At 43.5% G+C, this 24,865-nt stretch overlaps 1 protein-coding gene across 3 annotated transcripts; it reads right to left on the bottom strand.

The window, feature by feature from the left end:
* Window positions 1-608: 608 nt before the first annotated feature.
* Window positions 609-24,839, bottom strand: TBC1D13 (TBC1 domain family member 13). Of its 3 annotated transcripts, none has more exons than XM_084649965.1 (12): window positions 24,636-24,839; window positions 17,463-17,536; window positions 16,490-16,530; window positions 15,891-15,952; window positions 15,432-15,531; window positions 13,783-13,865; window positions 13,451-13,610; window positions 10,928-11,138; window positions 10,004-10,167; window positions 8,009-8,169; window positions 7,574-7,631; window positions 609-6,572 (listed from the first exon to the last, which is right to left on the bottom strand). In XM_084649965.1, the coding sequence occupies exons 1-12, from the start codon at window positions 24,665-24,667 to the stop codon at window positions 6,507-6,509; spliced, it is 1,212 nt and encodes a 403-aa protein (XP_084506091.1). In that variant the 5' UTR covers window positions 24,668-24,839; the 3' UTR covers window positions 609-6,506. The 3 variants fall into 3 exon arrangements, with proteins under 3 accessions (XP_084506091.1, XP_084506092.1, XP_084506090.1); XM_084649966.1 differs by lacking the exon at window positions 24,636-24,839 and adding an exon at window positions 18,848-18,969; XM_084649964.1 differs by lacking the exon at window positions 24,636-24,839 and adding an exon at window positions 18,659-18,801.
* Window positions 24,840-24,865: the final 26 nt, after the last annotated feature.

Below are 24,865 nucleotides of genomic sequence, written 5' to 3'. Positions count from 1 at the left end.
GCGCTGGGCCAATATAGGAACAAGCCACGCCCCCGGCGGGAGTCCCTGCCGCTCACTCCGAGCAGGAATCCATGACTAAGTCGAAGCCTTAGGCAGAAGTCATTTCACAGCTGTGCCTCCCTTTACCCAGTTGTAGTGGCTTGGAAAGGGAAAAAAAAAAATCAGTATTTAGTACAGTGTTCAGAAGACCCAAGTCTGTACCTAGAGGCAGTGGGAGGCAGCTATATAACTAGCACTAACAACCACACCTGTTAAAATGGAGATATAAAATACATGGTGGATTCCTTTGATGAGCCTGCTCTGCTATGCCCATTCGGAATACACTTGGGTATGTTTCTCAAGTTTTTCTCTGCAAGTACAGAAAACTTGGTTTCTTACAAGGAACCTAAGATGCATTACCTGTAGCTAGAGCTGGATGAGATCTGTTAGAGTCCATCTCCTCTCCTTCTCAGATCCTAAAGCATAAAGAGACTACAACAGTTTCTTTTCCTACTTCGGTTTCTTCTGCCCACTTTCACACCATAATAGCTTGACACCCCCCAAACATTAGACAACTCTTTGTACCAACACTGTCAAAGGAGACTGTGGGAAAGAAAAAGATCATATCAGTATTTGCAAAGAAAAATATTTATTATGACAAATCAACAGAACAGCATTCATGAAAAAAAGAATTACAGACATTACAGATGGATAATTGTAGTTCATGGGAAAAGTTATAGAAATAAAAAAGTAAAGGTAATAAACACCAGGACCAGTTTTGTGTTGTAAAGGATCCACCTCCTAGCCTTCTACATGGCATTGTATATCAGGGATCTTTTGTTCCCTTCTTCAGTTAGAGGTACCAGCATGTTCCTTCCACTGGATTTGTGGCAACTGTCCTGGAGGGGTGGGGAACAGAAAAACTGCTTTCGCTTCTACCTGTTCAGGCTTGTACAGTGATGCTTAGATCTGTAGTCAAAGTAAGTGACCCTCAAGGACATCTTCCTTTTAGGAACATTTGTGCAGCCTCAGAAATATTGCCAAGCAACAGCTTTGTCTGCAAAAATGCTTGTTCCCTGCTAAGCATATTACCTGTAGATAATCAGAGGACACACTCTGGGCCTTGTGAATTCAAGTCTGGACCACCTCCTTTAACACACCACCACCACTCCCTATCCCACTAGATACCATCGTACTGCAGAAATAGATAGACAAAGGCTCAGAGTAACCTGCCAAATAGGATAATCTTGCTAAGAAAAAGAATAAGGCAGTGGTGGTGGGTAGATTTAGCTTATACATGCAGAACCCTGTGCTAGTGATAGACTCCCAGAATGGAGTGGACTGAGATTAGTTCTACTGACATCCAACTAGCACATGTTGTTTCATCCCTCAGTTACTATGGAAGAGGGCATTTAGAAATACTGTAATAAATCACATGTAGCAGCTTTAACTCTGAGCACAATCTGTGGCTAGGGGAAGTCTCATATTGTTATGGATAGCAGATAAGGTCAACACAAACCCCCCTGTTTAGCTGAAGGGAACTTCATCAAAATCAGTAGTGTTTAACAAAAAAAAACTTTAAACACGTGGAAAAAGCATGAGATACAGATGTGTTCTCCATACCTTTTTAGAAGTGTGTGTTTTTTTAAAGACAGCCAAAGAGAAAAAACTGAACTTGTATAAATCACCAGATTTGCCCTTTTGCAAAAGGGCATTTTAGAAAAAAAAAGTTCTAAATGGCTAAAACATACAAAAAGTCACCAAATGCTCAGTTAAAAGGAACAACAGCCCTTGTACTCCTGAACACCACTGTGCTACCTATAGCAGCTTCTGACTTCCACTCCACCTGTTGCTGAGCTGTAAATAATTCAAGCTTGGACCTCAAAACTCCAGCCACAAATTAATCCAGCCAACACTTGCTCTGAAAAAAACAAAAAAAATAGTTCCACATTTCCCTGACAAACATGACCAACCTCAGGATTATATTCTTCACTATCCTTTTTCCTCCCAGTTGCCAAGGCTACAAGATTCCAGAGGGGTGGGGGTAGACAAGGGGGGGAAGGCACAGGGTGCTGGCCTTCTCCCTTATGACCAATCCCCATCTCTTGATCCACCCAGCTTAGTTTCCTGCCTTTCCTCCTGATGGAGGAAAGCTTCCACCAAAGTGACAATGATCCTGCTCTTGATGAGTTATTTGTATACAGTGAGCAGCTAATGAATTCAATGATTAAGGTATTTAAATCTCTTCCTGTGCATTTAGCTCCCCCCCACACCACAGCACTGCAAGAAAGAGCAACTATGCATTAAAATTTTCAGAGCTGCTCCTGTCACAGAGAAGGCTCTGGAGACATGAATCCCACAGGTCTGTGGCAGCCACTATATGCACAAAGATAGCAGAAAATGGGCTAGTTAATACTGTCCAGCTTTAAAATGATTTGAGGAATGAGGGTTAGGGTAACTAATCAGAAGGGTTGACAGTAGGTTCCCAGTTACTGTTAATTATTTTCCTCCCAACTAATAGTGTTTGTTTGCTCCATAAAAGTGAACAATAAGCCCCACACTACAATAAGAGTCAGCCATATTTAAAACCTAAAAGTACCATTGGAAAAAATTAATGAGTCCTTTCAACAGCCTCCCTCCCTTCGAATATCAACACAGCAAACCCTCCACCGCCCAAAGGTTTAAAGAATAATAAGGGATCTAGGTTACTAATGAAGAGAGGCCTTTTCAAGTAGGAAACAAAGCCTCACAAATTGTATCAGAGTGTGTTGTTACAAGTTATCTAGTCTTGCCTTTGGGAACTACAATGGGAGCTCCCCGCATTCTCCTCCCCACACCTTCTATGCTGTCACACCTTTTGTTTCATTGTCAACTAGAGAACCACTCCTTTTACAGACGTTCAGCTCCAACTCACTAAGCCATCATAAATAAAACCCTCTAGCCCTATGATGTTCAAACAGGAGGAGACCCGAAAAATGGAGTTTAATCAAAACGAGCAGCAAAAACTAAGGCGTCAGGGCTAACAGCCACAAGCTTCTTCTGAGGCAGACATCTAAGGTGCGTTTCTGCCATTTGTTTTCTGCTGGGGTGCCATTTGTAACCCTTTACTGAAAGGTGAGGATCTCCATTCTCATCCTCAATTACAGCCACAACCCCAATCCAGAGATTTCCATTTAGAACCACTAGTCACTCCTTAAAATGAATGGACAGGATTTGTGTGGTGACTCTACAACCCCATCCTAAGCAGTGCATCTCAGCCAGCTGGGAGGATGAAGACAGCAGCAAGACCCAAAATCAAGTATCTCATACAGCAATGCAGAAGGCTACACAACTGAATCAGTTCCAGGCCTCTTCAGTCACATCTGTGGTACTGTTCCTTAAACATCTGATCCAGCTCCCAACAGAATCAACAGAAAGACTTGATTAATTTCAGCAGAAGTTGGCTTTGGCCCTAAACCAGGCTACCATTTGATTTTTTTTTAAGTTCCCTTCTTTAAAAAGGAGGTGATCAGGTTTAAAAGACATTTCCTTGACAACCATCTGAAATTTTTAACAGATCAACTCATGCCACTCACTTGCTGTCTTCACTTTCTCCACAATGAATAAGCAGAGAGGATAGTCAAAGTCACTTTCAAGTTCTCATACACCAACAAAGTGCTGCAACATTTGAGTTGCAGACACAGCAGGGGAAATATTTAAATCCAAATAGGAAACTTAATACATTCTTATTCCCCCTACAGTTGTAAAGGGTTTCTATTTAATACAAGAGTTGTGCACTGAAAAACAATCCACCCACAAGCTGAACTTTTAGACCTAATTCATGACAATATTGCAAATGAATATTGTAAAGAAACCTAAGTGGAATTTCAGAGTGTATTAAAAATTTTACTCTTCAAACTATCACCATTTTTCACGCACTATTAAAAGAAACAAGTTACACTCATTGGCATGTCAATATGGTGACAGTCATGGAGTGTATGTGTGTGTATTGGTGAAGAATGGGGAGGATTCCTTTTAAGGCAAGTGTGACCCACACAGCCCAGGTACCATAAAACATTTCAAAAGACCATGTGTAAGTTTCAGATAAATAAATTGGGGGGTGGGAGAGGGACTTTTAATGGAGGATATCTTGGGCAGTTCTGAAGCCAGAGCATATTGGACAAGTTTTCCCACTTTTGTGGTTCAATCCTACAGTCCTCATTCAGGCAAACCTCAACGATTCTAGAGGGAGCTTTGCCGAAGGGCCTGATCATCCAGTTCGAAGCCCGTGTGCAGCAACAGTCTTTACGATTACAAAAGGCTACTTAGTACTGGCCTTTCTAGCACAGGGGAGTTCAGTAGATGGATCACACGTTCTCTTGGAACAGCCGCTGCTGAACAGAGACACGGTGATTAAAAGGCATGGGGAGAAGCCATAGTTGCTCGTAAACTGTGAGAGCTACAGTATTCTCTCAACCGCCCCATTTCTTATGGGACAGAATCTATCCCATAGGAAGGGTTTCAATAAAAGGGGAGGCCATCACCCACTTTGTTTAAAATTCCACCCCCACATCCAAACAGCAAGATTCTGCTGCATCCTCGTTATTGGCACATCTATTCTGGTTCACAGAAACCACTACTCTGAAGCGGCACAGGTGCACAAGAGTAAAAATGTCAGGCACGATCAGAGCTGCTAACAGCCCCAACGCCAACACCAAGGTAAACTGTCCCTCTAGAAATTCACTAAGCTACACAGAACTTTGACTAGGCTTTAGGAGTTGGAACACAGCACGAACCTGACATCTGAAGGCTGACAGCCCCCCAGTTATGGTACAATTATGGCTAGACTGCTACCAGGTCTCATCAGCAGGGTGAGCAGCCCTCTGAGAAAGCACAAAATTGACCTCTAATAAAAAGGAGACATAATGCAAAACACTTAAGATTATATAAATACAGAACAGTCCTTACATTGACAGCTATGCAAAGGCAATCCAGCACTTCACTAACAGGGAGAGTAAAGCACCTCAGGTTAGCGTTTGCTTGGAAGCTCTTGCAGCAGCTGGAATATTTAGCTACTCATGTTTCTTCCATAGCCACCCTGACTCGAACTGTGGGTCAGGAGTTCTGATCATTCCAAAGCTACTTGCAGGCTACAGGTTACCCTATTACTAATCTCAAACTATGCAGACCTGGCCCGCTCCTTTGTATCTGAATGGAGTACATTAATAAATATCCCCCTCTGTATTACTGTCCCCATGGCACATGGCTCTCCCTCCTTCAGGAACTGCCCACAGGGAAGGGGACTCTCCCAAGGGACCAGGTATTCCCACTGAATTGCTCCAGTAGATCACATCCAGAGATTGCCTTGATGTTAATCTGATCTGTGAGTTTGAGTCACTTCCCAGCAAAGAGTACCACAGGACAACATGAAGATTACGGGACTAGAGCTTATCCAGATTTAGTTAGAAGGCTTGGAGTGTTCTGGGAAATATTATGCAAAAAACTTAGTTTAAGACCAAAACCATCATTCTCCCTATTAATAAGTCTCCTCTGAAGATACCTATGTTTTCAGCACAGGAATGGAGGCCTTTCCCTTGTACTTCATGAGCCTGCTTGAAGTTAGATATCCTGCCTTTGAATTAGGGTAAAGCATGATCCATAGCAGCGGCACTGAAAACAGCTCAAGACAAGCAGTCTCAGCAGCAGCAAGGACCCTGCTTTAAGGCTGTGAGTAACATAAGGCTTATTTGAACTACACCAATTAAAACCACATATCTAGTTCCAATTTCCAAGTCAAGTCAGCACCAATGAGACAACTCCTTGATAAGGCAATCCTGGGGCAGACTCTGTGCAGTGAAATTTGCTCTCCAGTAAAGCAGCCAGCAGTAATAGCATTCTCCAATCCCAGCTTCTTAAAGTCTCTTTCCCATGGAAGAGACTCTGCTGTTTTGAATCCTCATCCGCCACTCACCAGGAGGAAACTGGACTTTTTTTGTGCACCCAAAAGAGATGGTAAGATGCAGACAGAAAGGAACAAAATCCAGCAGCTACTCAAACGAGCAGGATGCATGACGTCAAAGTGACATGTTGTATTTATATGAAGACATTCTTCTCTCTATACTCACCGAAATCCCACTGGTCCCAGCCTGTCCCTTCCCCTAATGCAGAAGTTCCTGTGCATGAGCACATGTTTCCATAATGCTATGATCACAAAAGTTCATTTCATAAGACTTTGAGAGATATGTAGCTAAACAATTTCCATCTTCCCAAACTTAAAGTCATTACAAAAATACAAAGCACTGCTCAGGCAGTGTGGAGTTGTCTGAGATTAGGAAAACCTGGAGTGCAGGACCTGACTAGCTGGGGAAATAGGCAGTCCTTGACCTAATAGAGTAGAAGTAAGTCTTCAAGAAGGCCAATTACTGGAACACAAAACCAAATGCCCAGCAGAGATCGTAGGGGCTCTGATGATGCACCACATGTAGGAGGGAGTCTCCTAGGATACACTACTGCACAGTTTCTCTCACGCACACTGCCAGGGCTATGGACTATTTGGAGTCCTGAAGCTCCTTCGCTTTCTTCAGAATCAGGCGTACATCAGAGATGGGATAATCCTGCATTAAAAAGGAATTGATTTATTTCCTTAATGTTCGTTGCACCTATTCTACCTTTTAACAGGGCAGAGACTTGCTACAATATCATTGACCAGCCCAATGAATGCCCTGGTGTTTATAAATTAGATGTTACCTCCACAGTTAAAGTCACCTGGAGTAAACAATTTCCCTCTATGTTTCGTAACTGATCAGTCTTTTACATCCTACAGAACATTAGATTATTTTGGTAGTCCTGAGTGTGGGGTTAAGTTGGCTTTATGCAATGACTAGCTCCATTATGGAAGTCTGTATTAAGGATGCAAGGATCCAAAATAATATTTTATTGTATGTAATAAATTAGAATTCTCTTAATCAGGTCCCCTCCAACACATGGCCTTTCATCCTCTTTTGAGGGACTCCTAATTAAGAGACAACATTTTAATAGTAATGCTGCTCTCTGAGCAGCTGATGGCCCAACATGTTACTAGACTGACCAAGGAGTTAGGAGAAGGAATCCTCCATTCTGGGGCAGGCACTGAACCTACTGCTAGTGGCAAGATGTCCAGCATTTATAACTGGAGTTGAAAGAGCAAATTAACAGCCAGGAACAGGTAGCCATACAGCCACTTTCTGCAAGTCAGCTATGGAGGCGAAGGCTGCTATTAGAGGAGCAAACCGTCAGAAGCAGCAGCAGACAGATCCCAAGAAGCCTAAACACCTGAAAGGCACAGCCAGTAAATAGGCGTATTGTTATTAAGAGTTATTGGCCAGGAGTGGCTTCACTGGATTTTCCAATTAAGGGGAGCATGCAGTAGAAGTTAATGCTTGATCTTATATCACACCATGAAGTTTGCTAAGTGTTTAGATTTTCCAAACATGGTTTCATTATGATCAGCAGAGGGTTGGTAAAAATATTCCAGGAAGGCTGCCTCTATCATATCCAAGTATTGTACAAGAGGAAGATCTCCTGTTTAAAGAGTTCTTCCACGTCCTCCGCATTCCTGATGTATTTTTGTACTTACCTGTAGCAGCCTCATGTTCAGAGTGAAGTCCCCTTCCAGTAATTGATCCCGGATTAGTCTGAAAGAGAGGGTATGTTAATCCAAGTACTTTTTGCTTCTTTAGTACCTTGTCCAAAAATATCCCAAAAGTCAGCAACTAAGGTGTGTATGGCTCACCACATGCCTCCCACCCTTCCTTAAGGGCCCTGTTTCTTTTGCCATTGTGACAAGAATGGCTACATCCTTTCATCAGAGCCCCCTTGGCATGTCTCTTGCATGCAAGAGAGACCCCTATATCTGTGGATTCAAGCAGAGAATGGGGTGGAGGAGCACACAGCCCATATTTACTTTGCCCAGCATGGGGAGACTGAGCTTTAGGAGACAAGATGTGAACTGTGGGGTGAGGGAGAGCACACTAGAGTCAACATCCTCAGTGTCAGCTGTCACAGCACTCACATCAACATGGCGCAGCAGACAAGCAGCAGAAAATCAAAGCGGTTGTCATCGGCAAAGAGAGAGTCCCAGATACGGATGACGTCTGGCAACAGGAACTCTTGGGACAGCAGCAGCGTCAGCCAACGGAAGGCAAAGAACTGGGGCTTAATGTTCTGCTCTTGCTTTTGGACAGACAGACAGAGTCAGTAATTAATTGCTTGTACTGAACTGGAAAAGACAGACGGATGTTCACTGCCTCCCTGGCGTCCTCTTAGTAACCGGGTTATAGGCTAGCATCCTGCAGTGTAATACGGAGAAATCTGCCTGTACTTTACAGTTACACCTCTCTGCTTCAAAGTCTCCTTAGCCTCATGTTATGAGATACTATGCCATGTCTCCTTTCAAAACCTCTCCACAAAACCCCACCCCCAAATTACAGTGCTCTGAAGGATAGCTCTCCATACATGCATCTATCTTCAATGTCTATGGCTCAGATAGCAGAAATCATGCCCAGGTTTCTAAGTCATGGAACGTAGGAACTATTATTTTCATAAATTGCAATTCAGATATTTAAGCTAATTCAATTTCATTTCTCCTTTTAAAAAAAAAAGTCCCACACACCTCATTTCCCCTAAGGGTTTAGATCAGAAGTACTTCCTCTCCTTTCAATGACTCTAAAAATCCCCTAGTGATTAGGTTATTGGAAGGTTAGCATAAAAATCGCACAGACCAGAGTTCTCCAGACCCAGTTTACACTGGCAGCCAATAGACTGAAACTCAAAGCTTTTAGTTGCTTTTTACTGTGGTCCACATATTTCACAAATTCAGCAAGATCAAGTCAGTTCAGTATTCAGATGGGTAGAGCCCTGCGCAGATACAAAATTTGGATCTGCATTGAATTCCAAACATGGTCTGCGGATATCTGCAGATTTCCAGGACTCTACAGATGGGAGAATTCTACGGAACATCTATTGGGGGGCCTGCAGGAAGTGGTGCTAGTGACTAAATACATGACACTCTTCCCCCTGAACCAGCATGGTGGGGTGTGACAATGTGCTGACAGAAGACAGAGTATGACCACTTGAAGTCATATTAAGATCTAATTTTATACACATACACACACACACTGAAGCCTAACGTTCACCAGATTCCTACTCTCGTAACTACATTCTGCCTCCCGTAAGTTCTCCCTTCAGTTTCATTAAGAAACAATATTCTACACTTCCATCCTAAACTTGTGTTGCATTGCTGTACCGTTAGACAACTGCTGCATTCCATAAGGCCTGCAACCGCCTCTACCCGCCTTACAGGAACAGAGTGTTTTGAGATCCTCAGAGGAAGGGTGCTACAGGAAGGTAACATTATTACGTATACAGGATGGCGTTACTATTACCAAGTTTTGATTTATTATTGAGCTGCCATAATTTTTCAATGTAATTTATAAAGTGAATGCTATTGGGATATATGATGGCAATAGAAGTAAAGTACAGGAATTTGTTCCCCCTGAGAAAAAACCTGTAACTTCAGGTTGTAAAGGAACTTTGCAAGAGCACGTGTGTTTGGCCTAATTACAAAAGCAGAGTCCAGAGACTCAGGAGATCGTGAGTTTCACCACTCCCAGCTAAACCATTGCCCCAGGTGGCCAGAGACATTGGGCAAACCACCTCTTTCTGCCACAGTTTAGCAGCTTTAGAGTAAATAAGTTACAGATTTCCACCTCTAAAAAGAGGACAAAATATTTGCTACATCAATATAACCTGGTCTAGATGCTCAATGTGGCAAGAGCAGTTTGTCCTACAGATACTCAACCCTGCATCACTCTCAAGACAACCTATCCCTGAGAACAAAAGCTCTTTAGTTGTATCATACCACTTCTAAGCAGCCATCACTGTACTACCTAGGCACTGTTACAAATTAAGATGGAGAGCAAGTTCTATCTGGAAAGAGGACAAAGATCCACCACACATCTTATTCCTCGTTCCAATGGAGGGGCAAGATGAATGTCCGACTCCTCACCAGTTTCAAGTACAGCTCCACATCCTTCTCCTTCAGGGTGGAGTAAACCTTCTCCATCTTGTAGGTGATGCCACACTGAGAATCATCCAGGCTCTTAATGAAGTTGTCCCGGATCTCAGCCATTAGATTGGTGAAGCAGAAAAATGTATCTGCTTCCGCATGTTCTGAAAGAGACACATAGGAGTGGTATAGCAGATGTGCAGAAGGAAGCTGTTGCAACCTTGATAAGCTTCCCCTGCTAGACACTAACCAGCCTGTGATACTGAACTCCAACCATGGGCCCCACGTGTTCTTGGCTTGCTGGGACTGAGCAGGCACACACTCCATTACAAACCCCATGTCCAACACCTTTCTTAGTAGCAGACAATGCAGTCCAATTGCCTATCTCCGGAAAGCTAGCATCAGCTCTCCCAAGCCTTCCAATATCTTGTCATGCGACCTTCCTGATTAGCCCTTCCACGCCTGCTCAGGTTATCTGTTGCTTGATTACTACCCACTGGAAAAACTGGTTTCTTGCAGTTCAGCCAGTCCCTATAGCCAACTCATTGTACGGCCACAGTAAATGTTAATGAGTCTGCATGATCCTTTCACAGCTCTCTAGGTAGGGTCTGTGAAGCACCTGACAGTCCCCGTTAACAAATGGCTGATCCGATATACATGGAGCATATTGACACAGAGTTCATAAAACCAGAATTCATAAGTTTTCGACAGACGGATTTCCCAAGCTGTCTCAGAAGTGCATCAGAGAATTCCCGTACTTCCCAGGAGGCTCTTTCCAAGCACTCTCTCAGAACCACCCCCTTTTATCAGGGACCTGGTATGAGGAAAGCCTGCCAGTCTCCTCCTCATCTGCTCTGATAACCATTCCCTACAACAACTGCTGCCAGGAATGGTGTAAGTCACTCAAGCACTCTAAGTGCTTACCTTTCCAGTCACTGTTGGGATCTGTAGCAAAGGTATAGTAAAGAGGCCCCACTATTTCATTCATCCCCTGGACATATGCTATCCCAGGATTTAGCTTGGCGTAGATGAACAGGATTCGTTCTACCACTTCCCAGTGAGCTTCGCAGCCATTAGGCAGAACTTCATACTCACTCAATGAATTAGGAGCAGATGTTTTAAGAGGGGAACTCACCTGAAGAGTAAGGTAAACACATAAGAAAAATTATTCTGGGCACCCAATTTGCATAGGCAATAAGTTTTCCATGACACAGGTATTTAACTTCAGGCACTCAGCTCCCCCGGATAATCATTAACCAACAGCAAATGCCCTTTCCAGGGAGTAATTAATCCTTAAATCCAGATGGTGGCCATATCAGTTGTAAGACTTACTGCCATAAAATACAAAGGAAGCCAGGATGGCAAGCCTTTTCCAAGAATGAATAAACTAATTCAGCAGTGGACAGCTACCCTGAATCAAAAACACAAGCTCAGTATTCATGTGAGAGAAGACCTACTATATTAGAGAGACAGGAAGAGAAGTGATCTCTCACATTAGCAAGGTATTCATCATTCACTAGTGCTACTGTATCTGTTCTAGAATGATGCTGGGAAGTACATGCATGTAGGGAAAACAGCACTAGGCAGGTATGAGCCTGGGTGATGGGGCAACAAAATGGCAGATGAAATTCAATGTTGGTAAGTGCAAAGTAATGCACATTTGGAAAAAAATAATAAGCCCTACTATATGTATACAACGATTGGGTCTAAATTAGCTGTGTCCACCCAAGAAAGATCTTGGAGTTACTGTGATTAGTTCTCTGAAAACTTCCTCTCAACACACAGCAGTGGTCAAAAAGGCTAACCATATTTTAGGAACTATTAGGAAAAGGATAGAAAGGCAGACAGAAAATATCATAATGACACTATAAGTCCATTGTGTGCCATACCTTGAATACTGTCTCCAGTTCTGTTTGCCCCATCTCAAAAAGGATATAATGGAATTGCAAAAGGTACAAAGGGCAACAAAAATGATCAAGGGTATAAATTGGGTTCCATACCAGGACAGACTAAAAACATTAGAGCTGTTCAGCTTCAAACAAAAAACAAACTATAAATAGAGATGATCGAGGTCTATAAAAATCATAAATAGTATGGAAAAAATGGAGAGAAGTGTTATTTACCCTTCCCCACAATACAAAAACCAGAGGTTATCAAATTAAATTAACAGGCAGCAGATGTAATACAAACAAGAAGTAATACTTTTCCCACACAACTAACCTGGGATGTTGTCCTGGCCAAAAGTATAACTGGGTTCAAAAAAGAACAGGACAAGTTCAGGGAGGAGACGTCCATCAGTAGCTGTTAGCCAAGATGGTCAGGGATCCAACCCCATGCTCAGGGTGACCCTAAACCTCTGCTTACTAGAAGCCAGGAGTAGATCACTACATAATTGCTCTGTTCTGTACACTCCCTCTGAACCTCTGGTATGGGCCACTGTCAGAGACAGGATATTGGGCAAGATGGACTATGGTCTAACCCAATCTGGCAGCTCTTATGTTCTTATGAGTGATGTTTGCACTCAGAAGAGAATAAGGGAGATAAATGGCAGCTGACTGCAATGCTGTCTCAAGTATATGAATTGTATCAGCTTGTTACATCTCAGGCTCTGGGAGACTAGATCAGTTCGTCCTCTGTTATTAAATCCTCTGGTCCATTAGAGCCCAACCAGGGGAACACATAAATCAGGGGCAATAAGAGCTGTGAACACTTCCCCTGGAGCTCAGTGAACTCAAGAGAAAAGATTCTGTTCCAACAGAAGCCAGAACAAAAACCAATTCGAGAGAAAGCAGCACATCTACCTTCAATTCCCTTTGGGCTGTCAAACCGCACAGTACGGAAGAACCATGTAATCAATAAAAAGAGAAATAAAACCTGTTGGGTGAGCAGGAAATTTCAGGAGCACAACACACAGAGAAAGGATAATTCCTTTCCACCTACAGAGCAGTTCAAGATCTGCACGACTCCCTTCCTTGCCTGGAACTGTATGCTATACATGCGTACTCTTACTTGTGAGTGGATATGGGGGACTCATATAGGATCACTGTTGAGCTTGTGACGTTTGTTGCAGTTACAGACAGGACCAACTTGACTAGCAACTGTTAGCACCCTGTCCACAAACCAGGGTGATTTTAGCCTCTCTCTGCAGGTAGGAAGTGAGAGAATTAAATGCAGGCTTGAAGCTGTAGAACTTTTATCAGAAGTGTTCTTCAGTCAAGCCCATCCCTCTGGAGAAAGGGGAGACGTGTCACCCTCCTGCAGGAATACAAGAACCCACACCATATGTGGAGGTGGAGGAAGGAATAACTGCAGAGTATCTTTAACAAGCCAGCCTGGCAACCATCTTGGCAAGTGTGCCACGGAAGTGCACGCACCTCCCCTCTCCCCATCACAACATACTCATCCCCCATCCTAGAAGCACAGGGAAAGCTCCTTGCCAGATCTTACATTTGTGACTCCACTCCGGTTTCTTGCCACTGTCTGTGACTTGAGTGTCGTCTGTTCCACTCGCTTGCGGAGAGTCTCAAACTCATTCTGGGGGTCCAGGATTAGCAAGCAGGGGTAGTCAGTTGGACGCTGGAAGAATGCCATATCAGGGTACAGCCTCCTGGGATGGAAAAAGGTGGAAACCAAATTAAAAGGGGTTTTTAGAAGCAGAGTGGTGCCATGTGAAACAGAACAGGTCTGATAACATGAAATATTCTGTATTCCTGATGCAGCAAGTAAGTAAACTGCACTATTATTCCTCCCCTCTAGAGAGCCCAGTTATCTACACACACCTGACATCCTTGTCTATCTGCAGCAGCACTTCGTTGTCCTTGAAGTAAGTGTTCCATCGGCTGTCTGGGTTCGGATTGAGTGGCTGTACAAAAAGACATCACACAAAACATGGTAAGTTCATGTTTTACTGACAAGCAAGCCTGTCACTGCTGAAAGCTGAGGTGAGGCCTTTTGGCTCTGCCTACACGGATTAGGAAGATTGTGCTATTGCCTTTCTAGCGAGAGCCATGTTTAAAGCCTGATTTGCTAGACAGATGGGGATGCTTTCTCTGGGCAGCTGATACTTTGTGGGCACTGGCCCACCTCAAATGAGTCAGCACACATCTGGTAGACCAGTGAAGACTATGTGGTTACTTTCAACCTGTGCAGAGCAGTATGAGCAGACTCTCCCTAATCCAGTCTCACCTGTCTTAGTGGATTCGCTGCTGCAGTCAGGCTTCACTAACCTGTGTTAACAGGAATTCTGGTTACAGCCCCAATCAGTGGAGGGAGATTTTCCATATTAACCGCTATAAGAGGTACGGTCACTGTATACGTGCATTGCATAGTCAACACAGTGATAACAGTGTAATGATTATCTGAACTCCGAGAAGCCTGACGAAACATTACCAGCTTGGGTGGATTAGTGCAAAGTTTAGTTAATGCAAGTTTACCCAAGACTGGGGAAGTGTGGAATAGACTAAGCATAGAACATCACAACATACACATAAGACAAGCTCAAATACAGGACTTTCCAAAACTGTACTAATGGAATGTAACACTTATCTGAAGGGCATTTGAGTGATGGCAAAAAAACAACACAAAAAAGCAAACATTCCAAGAACTTCAAAGGTCACAGTAACAAATAAGTTAAAGCTCAGAGTGTCACAGACATGCCAGGCACAGTATGAACCCTTCCAAAGATCACACTGACATAGATGATTGGCTACTAACAGGAGAGGCTGGGGTAGGAGAAGAGGTGTGTGAGCAGTTACCCCACCTTTGCACTTTTCCCTGACCACTTAAAAAAATAAAAATGGATCCTTCAGTGTAATAACCCTTCTCATAAGTGGCTCTCAAAGCACTTTTGCAAGGGGATTACTGTTAATCCAATTGTACAGAGGGGAAACTGAGGAACAGAGAGGTGAAGTGACCATCAGAGTCACACAGCAAATCAGTGGCAGAGCTGGGAATAAATGTCTTTTGATTCCCAATCCCATAGTCTAACCACTAGCCAATGCTGCTTCTCTTATACTCTGGTTTCAGACTGGCCCATTTTGCCTTCCATCCATGGAGAGGATTTTACAGGTTAAATGGAGAGATTCATTTTGCTAGCAGCTCCATGCTGTGACCTCCCTCCACTGAGCCTTTAATCATATTGATCCTTTACTCCCATCTGAAGTCTATTGCATGGACAAGCAGCTCATTGAGAATGCCAGTGGGAAAGGGAAAAAGGAAAGGATAAGTTACCCTAGGACAGTATTTTACAGCTTTTTTCAGTCTGGACGTCACTGAGCTAGACACCCTCATAAGGGCTCAACACCCCATTTCTAGGTTTTCAAAATATTTTATTCTATTAAGCCAGCAGGAAGGATCACCATGGATCATCCCAAGATCCGTCTGAAACTTACAAGAACTCCCTTCCGCATGAAGACCAAACTATACTTACATGGTCCTCTAAGGTCACATCCTCCCTGGAGACACCAAGGTTGGCTTTCGCTATCCCAGGCTGGATAATCATTTCCTTCAGGAATTGGGAATACAGCTCCCTTAACAAGGAGAGGAGGAAGTCATGTTAGAAACTAGAAGATAAATACAATGAAACAAAAGACATCTGCCCTGAACCCAGACAGGTGCCTCTGTGCCCCCCTGCTCAGACAGGGAGCATTTGACCTCTTCTACGAGAATTGTCCAGCTCAACTGTGAAAGGTCATCACATTAACCTCCAGGGCAGTCTGCAGAATTAACACAGGGGGGGAACAATACTTTTTTCCTTCCACACAAGTGTCGCTAATTTTACAGGCTCCCTTAGAAATAGGAATATTTTTTCAAATGCTAATGACAGCTAAGAAGCTGCGGGTCTCTACTCCACAAGGATATTAGGGCTGGAGAGTACAGAGATCATTACCTCTGCTTCTTCAGCAAGGTGCTCCATAAGGCCTTCTCCACAGGGAGGTAGTTCAAGAGGATCTGGACAGAAGGAACATACACATTACTCCTTGAAGCAGAAGGTATTAACAATTAGAAGTTCAGCAAAACAAATGAGGGGGTGACCGGAATTAGAACTGGCTCATTGAGGAAAATGGAATCTTCCTGAAGAATGCCTGGTACTTTATCAAGTTGTGGCCATCAGTGTCTGGAGGATACATTTTAACATCACCCTGCAAAAAAGGCATAGCAAATTTCTTCCACTTAAGTGGCAAATTCAGTAGCTCAACCCCACTGGGTTTAATAGTGGGGGCTGTACATGCACCAAAGCTGTACAGACCCACCCAACAACCTGCCCAAATGATCTCCCCCACACAAGCATGTCTGTTACTATCACGTCAGATTAGCTAGAATAAATTTCCCTGATTTTTCAGCAAGCCAAGAGCTGTTGATTCACAGTAGCCTCTTAGGTCATGATAAGCCAATTTGTTGTGTTTTTTAAATGCCCAAAACTTTGCAGAATCAAACAATCCAGAGCGCAACTTACAGAAGACAAGAAAAGCCCCAAGCAAAACCCACCTTCCAGCAGAGGCAGCGCAGCCCACCATCAAAAGGAATCCCTGTGAAATACATCAGGCAGAGTCAATTAAGTTAGTCCCAGCCCTTTCACTGCATTACGCAGCATTTATGCTGATGCTACCAAGCAAACAGGAGTGCAGCACTTTTCAAGCTGGCAAGGAGTTTTACAAAGATATTGAGAAGCTCTAGGGCATACCAAAAAAAGTTAATACAGCAAGTAAAAAGTGACTTGCATATTTGGCTCTTGCACGGGAAGACGACTAGGCTAAGCATAAGGGAAAAAATGATATGGTCTATGGAGCAAAGGAAGGAATGCTTCTGGTGAAATATGCAGATGGTGTCTTGAGTGAAGGAATTAGTGGATATTTTATAGGGAGTGAAGGAAGAAGAGTTTTTTGTCTGCATTTGAAGTTTCAGAGACCATATATTGTACAGCTAAAATTGCCTCTAAACCACTCAAACAGTTGGTAACTCTTTTAATCACATCCCTTAGTCTTTGATTTGGGACATGCTCTGCTTTGTTAAACATTTATGACATTGGTAACTTAGCGGTAGCACAGATGATGTTTGCTTATTTAACATTAGCTAATCATCTAGTGGAGATTGACATTTTATGCTTAAGATTTCAAATTCTTTTTATCCACTGGAAAGATAGTAGCAGCTCTGGATGAAAGCAACCACCATCTAGGCATTACACCGCACTCATGATTGTGGTATCAAGGGCTTCAGAGTGTAGACCTTCAGACCAAGTGTGGCTAAAATACAACCCACAATGCAAGGCCTAGAGACTACAGGCCCCATCACTCAGTGTTCCATCTTGAACTGTATCTACAACTCGCTCAATCCTATTACAGCAAAATAGGTGCAACAGCCAAGTCTGTTACTGAACTGTCAATATAGACCTGAACTGGACATTCTTGCTGTAGAAGCGTTGTGGTTGCCCACACAACGAAGTTTTGCAGAAGTCACTTACCACTAAAGCAGAGCTCACAGAGCTTCTGCAGAACGATCTTGGGTTCCGCAAGGACATCCTGAAATTCTGCAATCCTACAAAAGAAGCGTGGCCACACACACAAATTATATAAAGGTGACAGACTTTCAAGGGCGAGTCAGGTGATTAGGTGAAGGTATCAGAGTTATATTGCATCTTGCTTTCCTGAAATGATCACAGCACAAATACCTCTGCCAGCCAGGCATCAAAGCTCCGGCCACATTGTCCCCATTGGCCGTTACAGCTAGACATAAAAGATATATACACTGAGGACTTTCCTAGACACTCAGAAACACTCAGTTACTGTTAAAAATCTGTATAGTTCTCTTGAGTTTAGGCTTGTGATGTCTCTCACTGAGAGAATCTCATCTCTGGCTTGCACTTGCTCTCTCTCACTGAATCAATCTTATCCCTGGCTTGCACTCAAGATTACTTATTTCAAGGGCACTTACACCACAAAACATACATTGTAAATAGTTACAAAAACATGATTTGCTTTTGTTCGGATAAGGACTTTTTAATCACAGCTGCTTTTCAGTTGCAAGTACAATAAGTGAGGCAGACTGCAAAAGCAAACGGCCATATGTAATAGCGCCTACCTCAGGCTCTCCTAGATACTGAAGTTTCCCATCTTACACCTATACTGAAAGGCTGGGACACTCCAGCTTTAGGAAACCTTTGAATAATCCTCAAAGCCCCCTAATTTTTGGTGCCAGCACTTCCACAATGCTGCATTAGTGAAGCTGCACCCAAAGGGAAGAAAGCCTGTAGCTCCGTTAAACGCAGAGCCACACATCACAAACGGGCTGTAACGCTGTGCTCTGGCTCAGATTTTTTGCCCTATGCAGGAGCATCATTTGCTATGGAGCACCCCAACTTTTCATAGGTCAGTATGCCCCATTTCCCCCACCCCGACTCTGCAGAACAGAATCGCATAGAACAGACCTATCTGCTGACACCACTTTGACCCATACACATCCCAATGTTTCTGAAGCGCCCCCCCGCCGAGAAGCCACCCCAGCATCTCACTCCTCAGCCCACACCCTGCTGAAAGCCGCCAACCACAAGCAGAGACCCCCTCGGAGATAGGGGAAGGGGGGGTCTTATCCACAGCCGCCTCCCCCTCCTCCTAGCTGGGCCAGCCCCTCCCCCGCAGGAGGCTGGGGACCAGAACACACCTGCCCCAGGGCTCGGTTATGGGGGCGCCCCCCCGGCCGGGAGGGGGGACCAGCATCCAGAGAAAGGAGGGGCGCGGCGGGAGGGGGCCGCTTTCGGGGCCGGACCCGCCCTCCCCCCCGGGTTCCTCAGGCCCTGGCGGGCAGCGGCCCGACTCGGGGACGGGGAAAGGCAGGCCCGAGCCCCCCCACCTGCTCTTGTGCAGACTCGACATGGTGACTTCCCGGTCCCCCCCGGCGGCGGCCGCGCGCCCCGAATAAACGGTCCGGCTGGAAACCTGGCCCCAGGCGGCGGGAAGGAGAGGCGGGGAGGGGGCGGGGCCCTGCGGAAAGAGCCGCCCCGGGCCTGGGTGAGAGGCCCCGCCCCCTGCCTGGCCCCGCCCCTCCTCTGCCTGGCCCCACAGCCAGAGCCCTGGCCTGCTGGGCCCTGGCTCCCTCCCTGCGGGGTTAGACTCTGCTACCTTGGACCCTGTCATGGAGGGGAGTGTTTTAGATGCAGCAGCATGGACCAGCCTGAAAGGGAAGAAGTCACCTGAATTACAGACTTGCAGCCTGAGGCAGGGGGAGTTAATCACCTTAGACACAGCCACAGTGCCCAGCTTGTCCACAGGACTTGGCTAGCAAGAGAACTGGCTTTCCTTGTGAATCCTCTCCCGCTAGCTCTTGAACTAATTCATTTAAATGTTGTCAGAAAGAGGATGGGAACACATTTTCCCTGGTCCCGTCTGAATTCAAACCTGGCTTGTGGGCTGTCATGACAGGACTACTATTGTGATTTGTATTATGGTAGAGCCTCCAGGCCCTGTGTGGGATTGGGGCCTGTGAAGAATGAGGGAGTTCAGTGTATTGTTTTTTTATAAATATATACACCTCCATTTACCTGTTTGATATTATCCTGTTTGAGTGCTTAAAGTTAAATCAAAGGAGGCTGTTAGGGGAGAAGAAAGTGGGAGAAACAATTACAGAAATAAGGCTCCTTAAGAAAACAATGCAGGCTATTAATTGAGGATGCCCACTTCCTGGCTCCATCAAACTAGCAAGGTTTACTCTTTCTACTGTTCCTCACACATTCTTGTCAACTGCTGAAAATGGCCCACCTTGATTATCACTACAAAAGGTCCCCCCCTCCACCATCCCCTCTGCTCTCCTGCTGGTAATAGTTCACCTTACCTGATCACTCTTGTTACAGTGTGTATGGTAACACCCATTGTTTCATGTTCTCTGTATATATAAAATCTCCCCACTGTATTTTCCACTGCATGCATCCGATGAAGTGAGCTGTAGCTCACGAAAGCTTATGCTCAAATAAATGTATTATTAGTCTCTAAGATGCCACAAGTCCTCCTTTTCTTTCTAGGCCAAAGTCTAGGATAAAAAGGGATACTAAACAGTTAAAGGACTCAGGCTTAGAAGAGGAAAGGGGGTTGAGTGAGTTGTTAGCAGTAGCTAGAGTGGAAATGAGTCTCTGTGTCAGAGAGAGAGACAGAGAGCATGCTGCAGCTTCTCCCAAACCACACATGGAGCTAATTGGGCTTACCAATTTTTGCTAGGAAAAATTAAGGTTTTGAAGAATCTGTGTGTGGATCACTTTAATCAGCTTCTGTCACAGGCTGGAGGAAAAGGGCCTGTAGGTGCCAAACACTGTTGGGCCTGTCGAGTTAACACAGCTGGTAAATAGGGGGGCTTCAGCTCAGAGATCAACAATGGAGCCTACTACATTATGAGCTTATTAGACCTTCAAACGAAACCAAAAGACTCACTGAAGGATCAGAATGGAGTCTACTAGAATTTCCAATAGGGTGTGAAATGATTCAGTTCAGCTGGGACTGCACGGCACTCTGCATTCTGTAAGGTCATTTTTTTCACTGTATTCTCCCAGATTTTTCCTCCTTTAATAATCCAGGAGCTTTTTGGTTCCTTTCTTAAATTCACCTTTCATCTCTGGTCTGAGCAGCCAGAATTCACTCATTTCTTGGCTTAAAGAATCCTCTGACATCATGTGGGTATATATCACATTTAACATACAAATATATATTTATTTTTCCAATAGTGGAGGATTTCAGTACAAAATTTGATTTACATGGCACTTTTCATCCAGAAAGATTCCTGAGGAAAGGATCATTTCCTATTTTGCTCCAAGCCATATAGCAGCTGAAGTTGTTGGCAAAGTGTTGCTGTGGCAGTATGAACTCATGTTCACATTCACTGAAGGAACACAATGAAGATGATAATGAGAAATCCATTGCTCTTCGTGAACAAAATATAATTAAACTAGAGGTATTTGAAAATGCATTCCAGGCAGTTTATTCTGTGGAAGTCTTTTGACCATGAATTAAAAACTAAGGTCTTGCTTGCTGTGCATGTTGAAGATCCTGAGGCACTTCTCAAAAGCTGGGGTGTTAGATTCCATCCCCTGCACTGTTGTGCTAAGGGTGAATCAATTTGGCATGTTGAGACAGTCAGTCAACAGGACACAGTGCTACAGGATGATATTATGACTCGGTATTGTCATACTTGGCAGAAACATTATCCCTCACTCGGAAGCAAACATGTCAAAATGTAACTGTGTCATGCAGCAATGTGCACCAAAGTGTCATCACAGCTGGAAGTAACGTGTATTTTAAGGTTTATTACACTGCATCACAATATCCATGTGGTAATTACTCATGTCAGGCCAGGCCTCAGCTACAACAACATCATGCTCCAATGAAATATCTTCACGTCACACCACCTCATTATGGTGCAAAGTAAACCATCATAATCACGATGCAACTCAATATCGTGATATAGAAATGTTATAACATCAGGTCACAGCATGTCATCATACCGCAACACAAGTCACTGTGGTGAAATGCAACATCATCATGTGGTAAAATGCAATGTTAGCATTAGGGCTGTCAATTAATCGCAGTTAACTCATGTGATTAACTCCGAAAAATTAACTGTGATTAAAAAATTAATCACGATTAATTGCACTTATAACAATAGAATACCAATTTAAATTTATTACATATTTTGGCTGTTTTTCTAAATTTTCAATATTGATTTCAATTACAACATAGAATACAAAGTGCACAGTGCTCATTTTATATTATTTTTTATTACAAAAATGATAAACAAAAGAAACAGTATTTTTCAATTCACCTCATACAAGTACTGAAGTGCAATCTCTTTATTGTGAAAGTGTAACTTACAAATGCAGATTTTTTGTGGGGGTTATATAACTGCACTCAAAAACAAAACAGTGTAAAACTTTAGAGCCTACAAGTCCACTCAGTCCTACTTCTTATTCTGCCAATCGCTAAGACAAACAAGTTTGTTTACATTGACAGGAGATACTGCTGCCTGCTTCTTATTTACAAGGTCACCTGAAAGTGAGAACATGCGTTCACATGGCACTTTTGTAGCTGTTGTTGCAAGGTATTTACTTGCCAGATATCCTAAACATTTGTATGCCCCTTCATGTTTCGGCCACCATTCCAGAGGACATGCTTCCATGCTGATGATGCTGGTTACAAATTTAATTGACACATTATTTTTTTAACTGTACTCCTTAGGTGGGGGAGAATTGTAGGTCTCCTGCTCTGTTTTACCCGCATTCTGCATATATTTCATGTTATAAAAGTCTCGGATGATGACCCAGCACATGTTCATTTTAAGAACACTTTAACAGCAGATTTGACAAAATGCAAAGAAGGTACCAATGTGAGATTTCTAAAAATAGCTACAGCATTCAACCTGTTAAGGAAAAGTTAGCACATGTGACTCCATTTTGGTTTGGGGCCCACCATTGTTTAAATGTCAGCACATCATACACCAGGAGGAGTGAACCTTAGATACTGAATCCCTGTGAAAATCCTCCTCCTTGTCTCCAGCCTGCCTTGATTCCCAGTATCTGGTTTTTGTCAGTCTCTAACTCCCTGTCTCTTGGCCTTGATGTGAGGCCTCCCATTCTGATAATAAAAGTTACTGATGCATGGCTGTAGGACCATGCTGTGTAATTAACATACTGGTATAGCACGAGGAATGCACCAAGCAGGGATAGATGGTAGATAAGTCAAGGGTTTGTTTATTGGCTAAGGTTTCTGATGCACAAGGGCAACATGCTTTGCTAAAAAGTATATAACCTTTGTATAATCTGTATTCAGGGTCCGCCCCTGGCTAGCAGGGGGGCACCACTCTCGAGCGTAATAAACTTAGTGTTTTTTGGGAACTCTGCAGTTGTGGACTTTGTTTCTGTGCCTCAGCCTAGATTCGAACTGTGCGTGACCTATCAGGTGTAATTCGCAGCATTTGCGTGCATGTCCTACAAGGTATAATTCGCAGCAGTTGTATGCGTGTCCTACCAGGTGTAATTCATAACAGACCCAATATTTAAGAATCTGAAGTGCCGTCCAAAATCTGAGAGGGACAATGTGTAGACCATGCTTTTAAAAGTCTTAAAAGAGCAACACTCCAATGGGGAAACTACAGAACCCAAACCACCAAAAAAGAAAATCAACCTTCTGCTGGTGGTATCTGTCTCAGATGATGAAAATGAACATGCATCAGTCTGTACTGCTTTGGATTGTTATCAAGCAGAACCTATCAGCATGGAAGCATGTCCTCTGGAATGGTGGTTGAAGCATGAAGGGACATGCGAATCTTTAGCACATCTGGCATGTTAATATCTTGCAATGTCAGCTACAACAGTGCCATGCAAATGCCCATTCTCACTTTCAGGTGATATTGTAAATAAGAAGTAGGCGGCATTATCTCCTGAAAATTGTAACCAACCTTGTTTGTCTGAGTGATTGGCTGACCAAGAAGTAGGACTGGGGGGACTTGTAGGCTCTAAAGTTTTACACTGTTTTATTTTTGAATGCATTTTTTTTTACATAATTATACTTTTGTAAGTTCAACTTTAGTGATAAAGAGATTGCACTACCGTACTTGTATGAGGTGAATTGAAAAATACATGTTTTACAGTGCAAATATTTGTAATCAAAAATAAATATAAAGTGAGCACTGTACACTTTGTATTCTCTGTTGTAATTGAAATTAATATATTTGAAAATGTAGTAAACATCCAAAAGTATTTAAAATAAATGGTATTCTACTGGCGTTTAACAGCGCGATTAATTGCAATTAATTTTTTTAATCGGGTAATTGTTTTAATTGCTTGACAGCCCTAGTTAACATGCTATAGAATGGTTTCAGAGTAGCAGCCGTGTTAGCCTGTATTTGCAAAAAGAAAAGGAGTACTTGTGGCACCTTAGAGACTAACAAATTTATTTGAGCATAAGCTTTCATGAGCTACAGCTCACTTCATCGGATGCATTCAGTGGAAAATACAGTGGGGAGATTTATATACATAGAGAACATGAAACAATGGGTGTTACCATACACACTACTATAGAATGTCATTACACTGCAATAAAAATCAATGTATCACAATGCTACAGCATTGTGGTAAGATACAATGTAATGCAACATCATCCCAATATCCTGTATTTCTGACATACTTCCACAATGCAATCATATTATCATAGAACATCAGGGTTGGAAGGGACCTCAGGAGGTCATCTAGTCCAAACCCCTGCTTAAAGCAGGGCCAATCTCCAATTTTTGCCCCAGATCCCTAAATCACCCTCTCAAGGATTAAACTCAAAACCCTAGGTTTAGCAGGCTAATACTCAAACCACTGAGCTATCTCTCCCACCCATCATGCTAAAATGCAGTGTGGCCTAGCTGGCAGGACAATGGACTGAGTTTCAGGAGCTATGGGTTCTATTTCTTGTTCTGCCACTGACCTGCTGGATGACCTTGGACAATCGCTCCCCCATCTGTGTCTCAGTTTCCCCATCTGTAAAATGGCAATAATATTATCCTCCTTTAGAATGCATTTTGTGATGTCCTGATAAAAAACTGGATGTAAGTAAGAGCTAGGTATTAGTATATCTGCACGCCAGGCCACCATCACAGTGTGATATCATCTCACCATGCTGGGACACCATCAGGCTGTGATGTCATCTCACTGTGCCATGATGTCACCCTGCTGCACTCTCATGATGTGATGTCACCTTGTGGCTTGAGGGAAGGCTGCAATGCGATGGGATTTCCCAGGTGATAAGGCGCAGAGGGAGGTGTCACCCTTCCGGTCCGTCTGGAACCTTTCAGCTCCCTGGGGTTAGGGCGAAAGGTGGGGTGGGATGGGGGAATTGTGGCCTC

The sequence above is a fragment of the Lepidochelys olivacea genome (genome assembly GCF_965140295.1).
Source record: "Lepidochelys olivacea isolate rLepOli2 genome assembly, chromosome: 16".
NCBI classification, from domain to species: Eukaryota; Metazoa; Chordata; order Testudines; family Cheloniidae; genus Lepidochelys; species Lepidochelys olivacea.
This window is presented reverse-complemented; position numbering and strand designations above follow the sequence as displayed.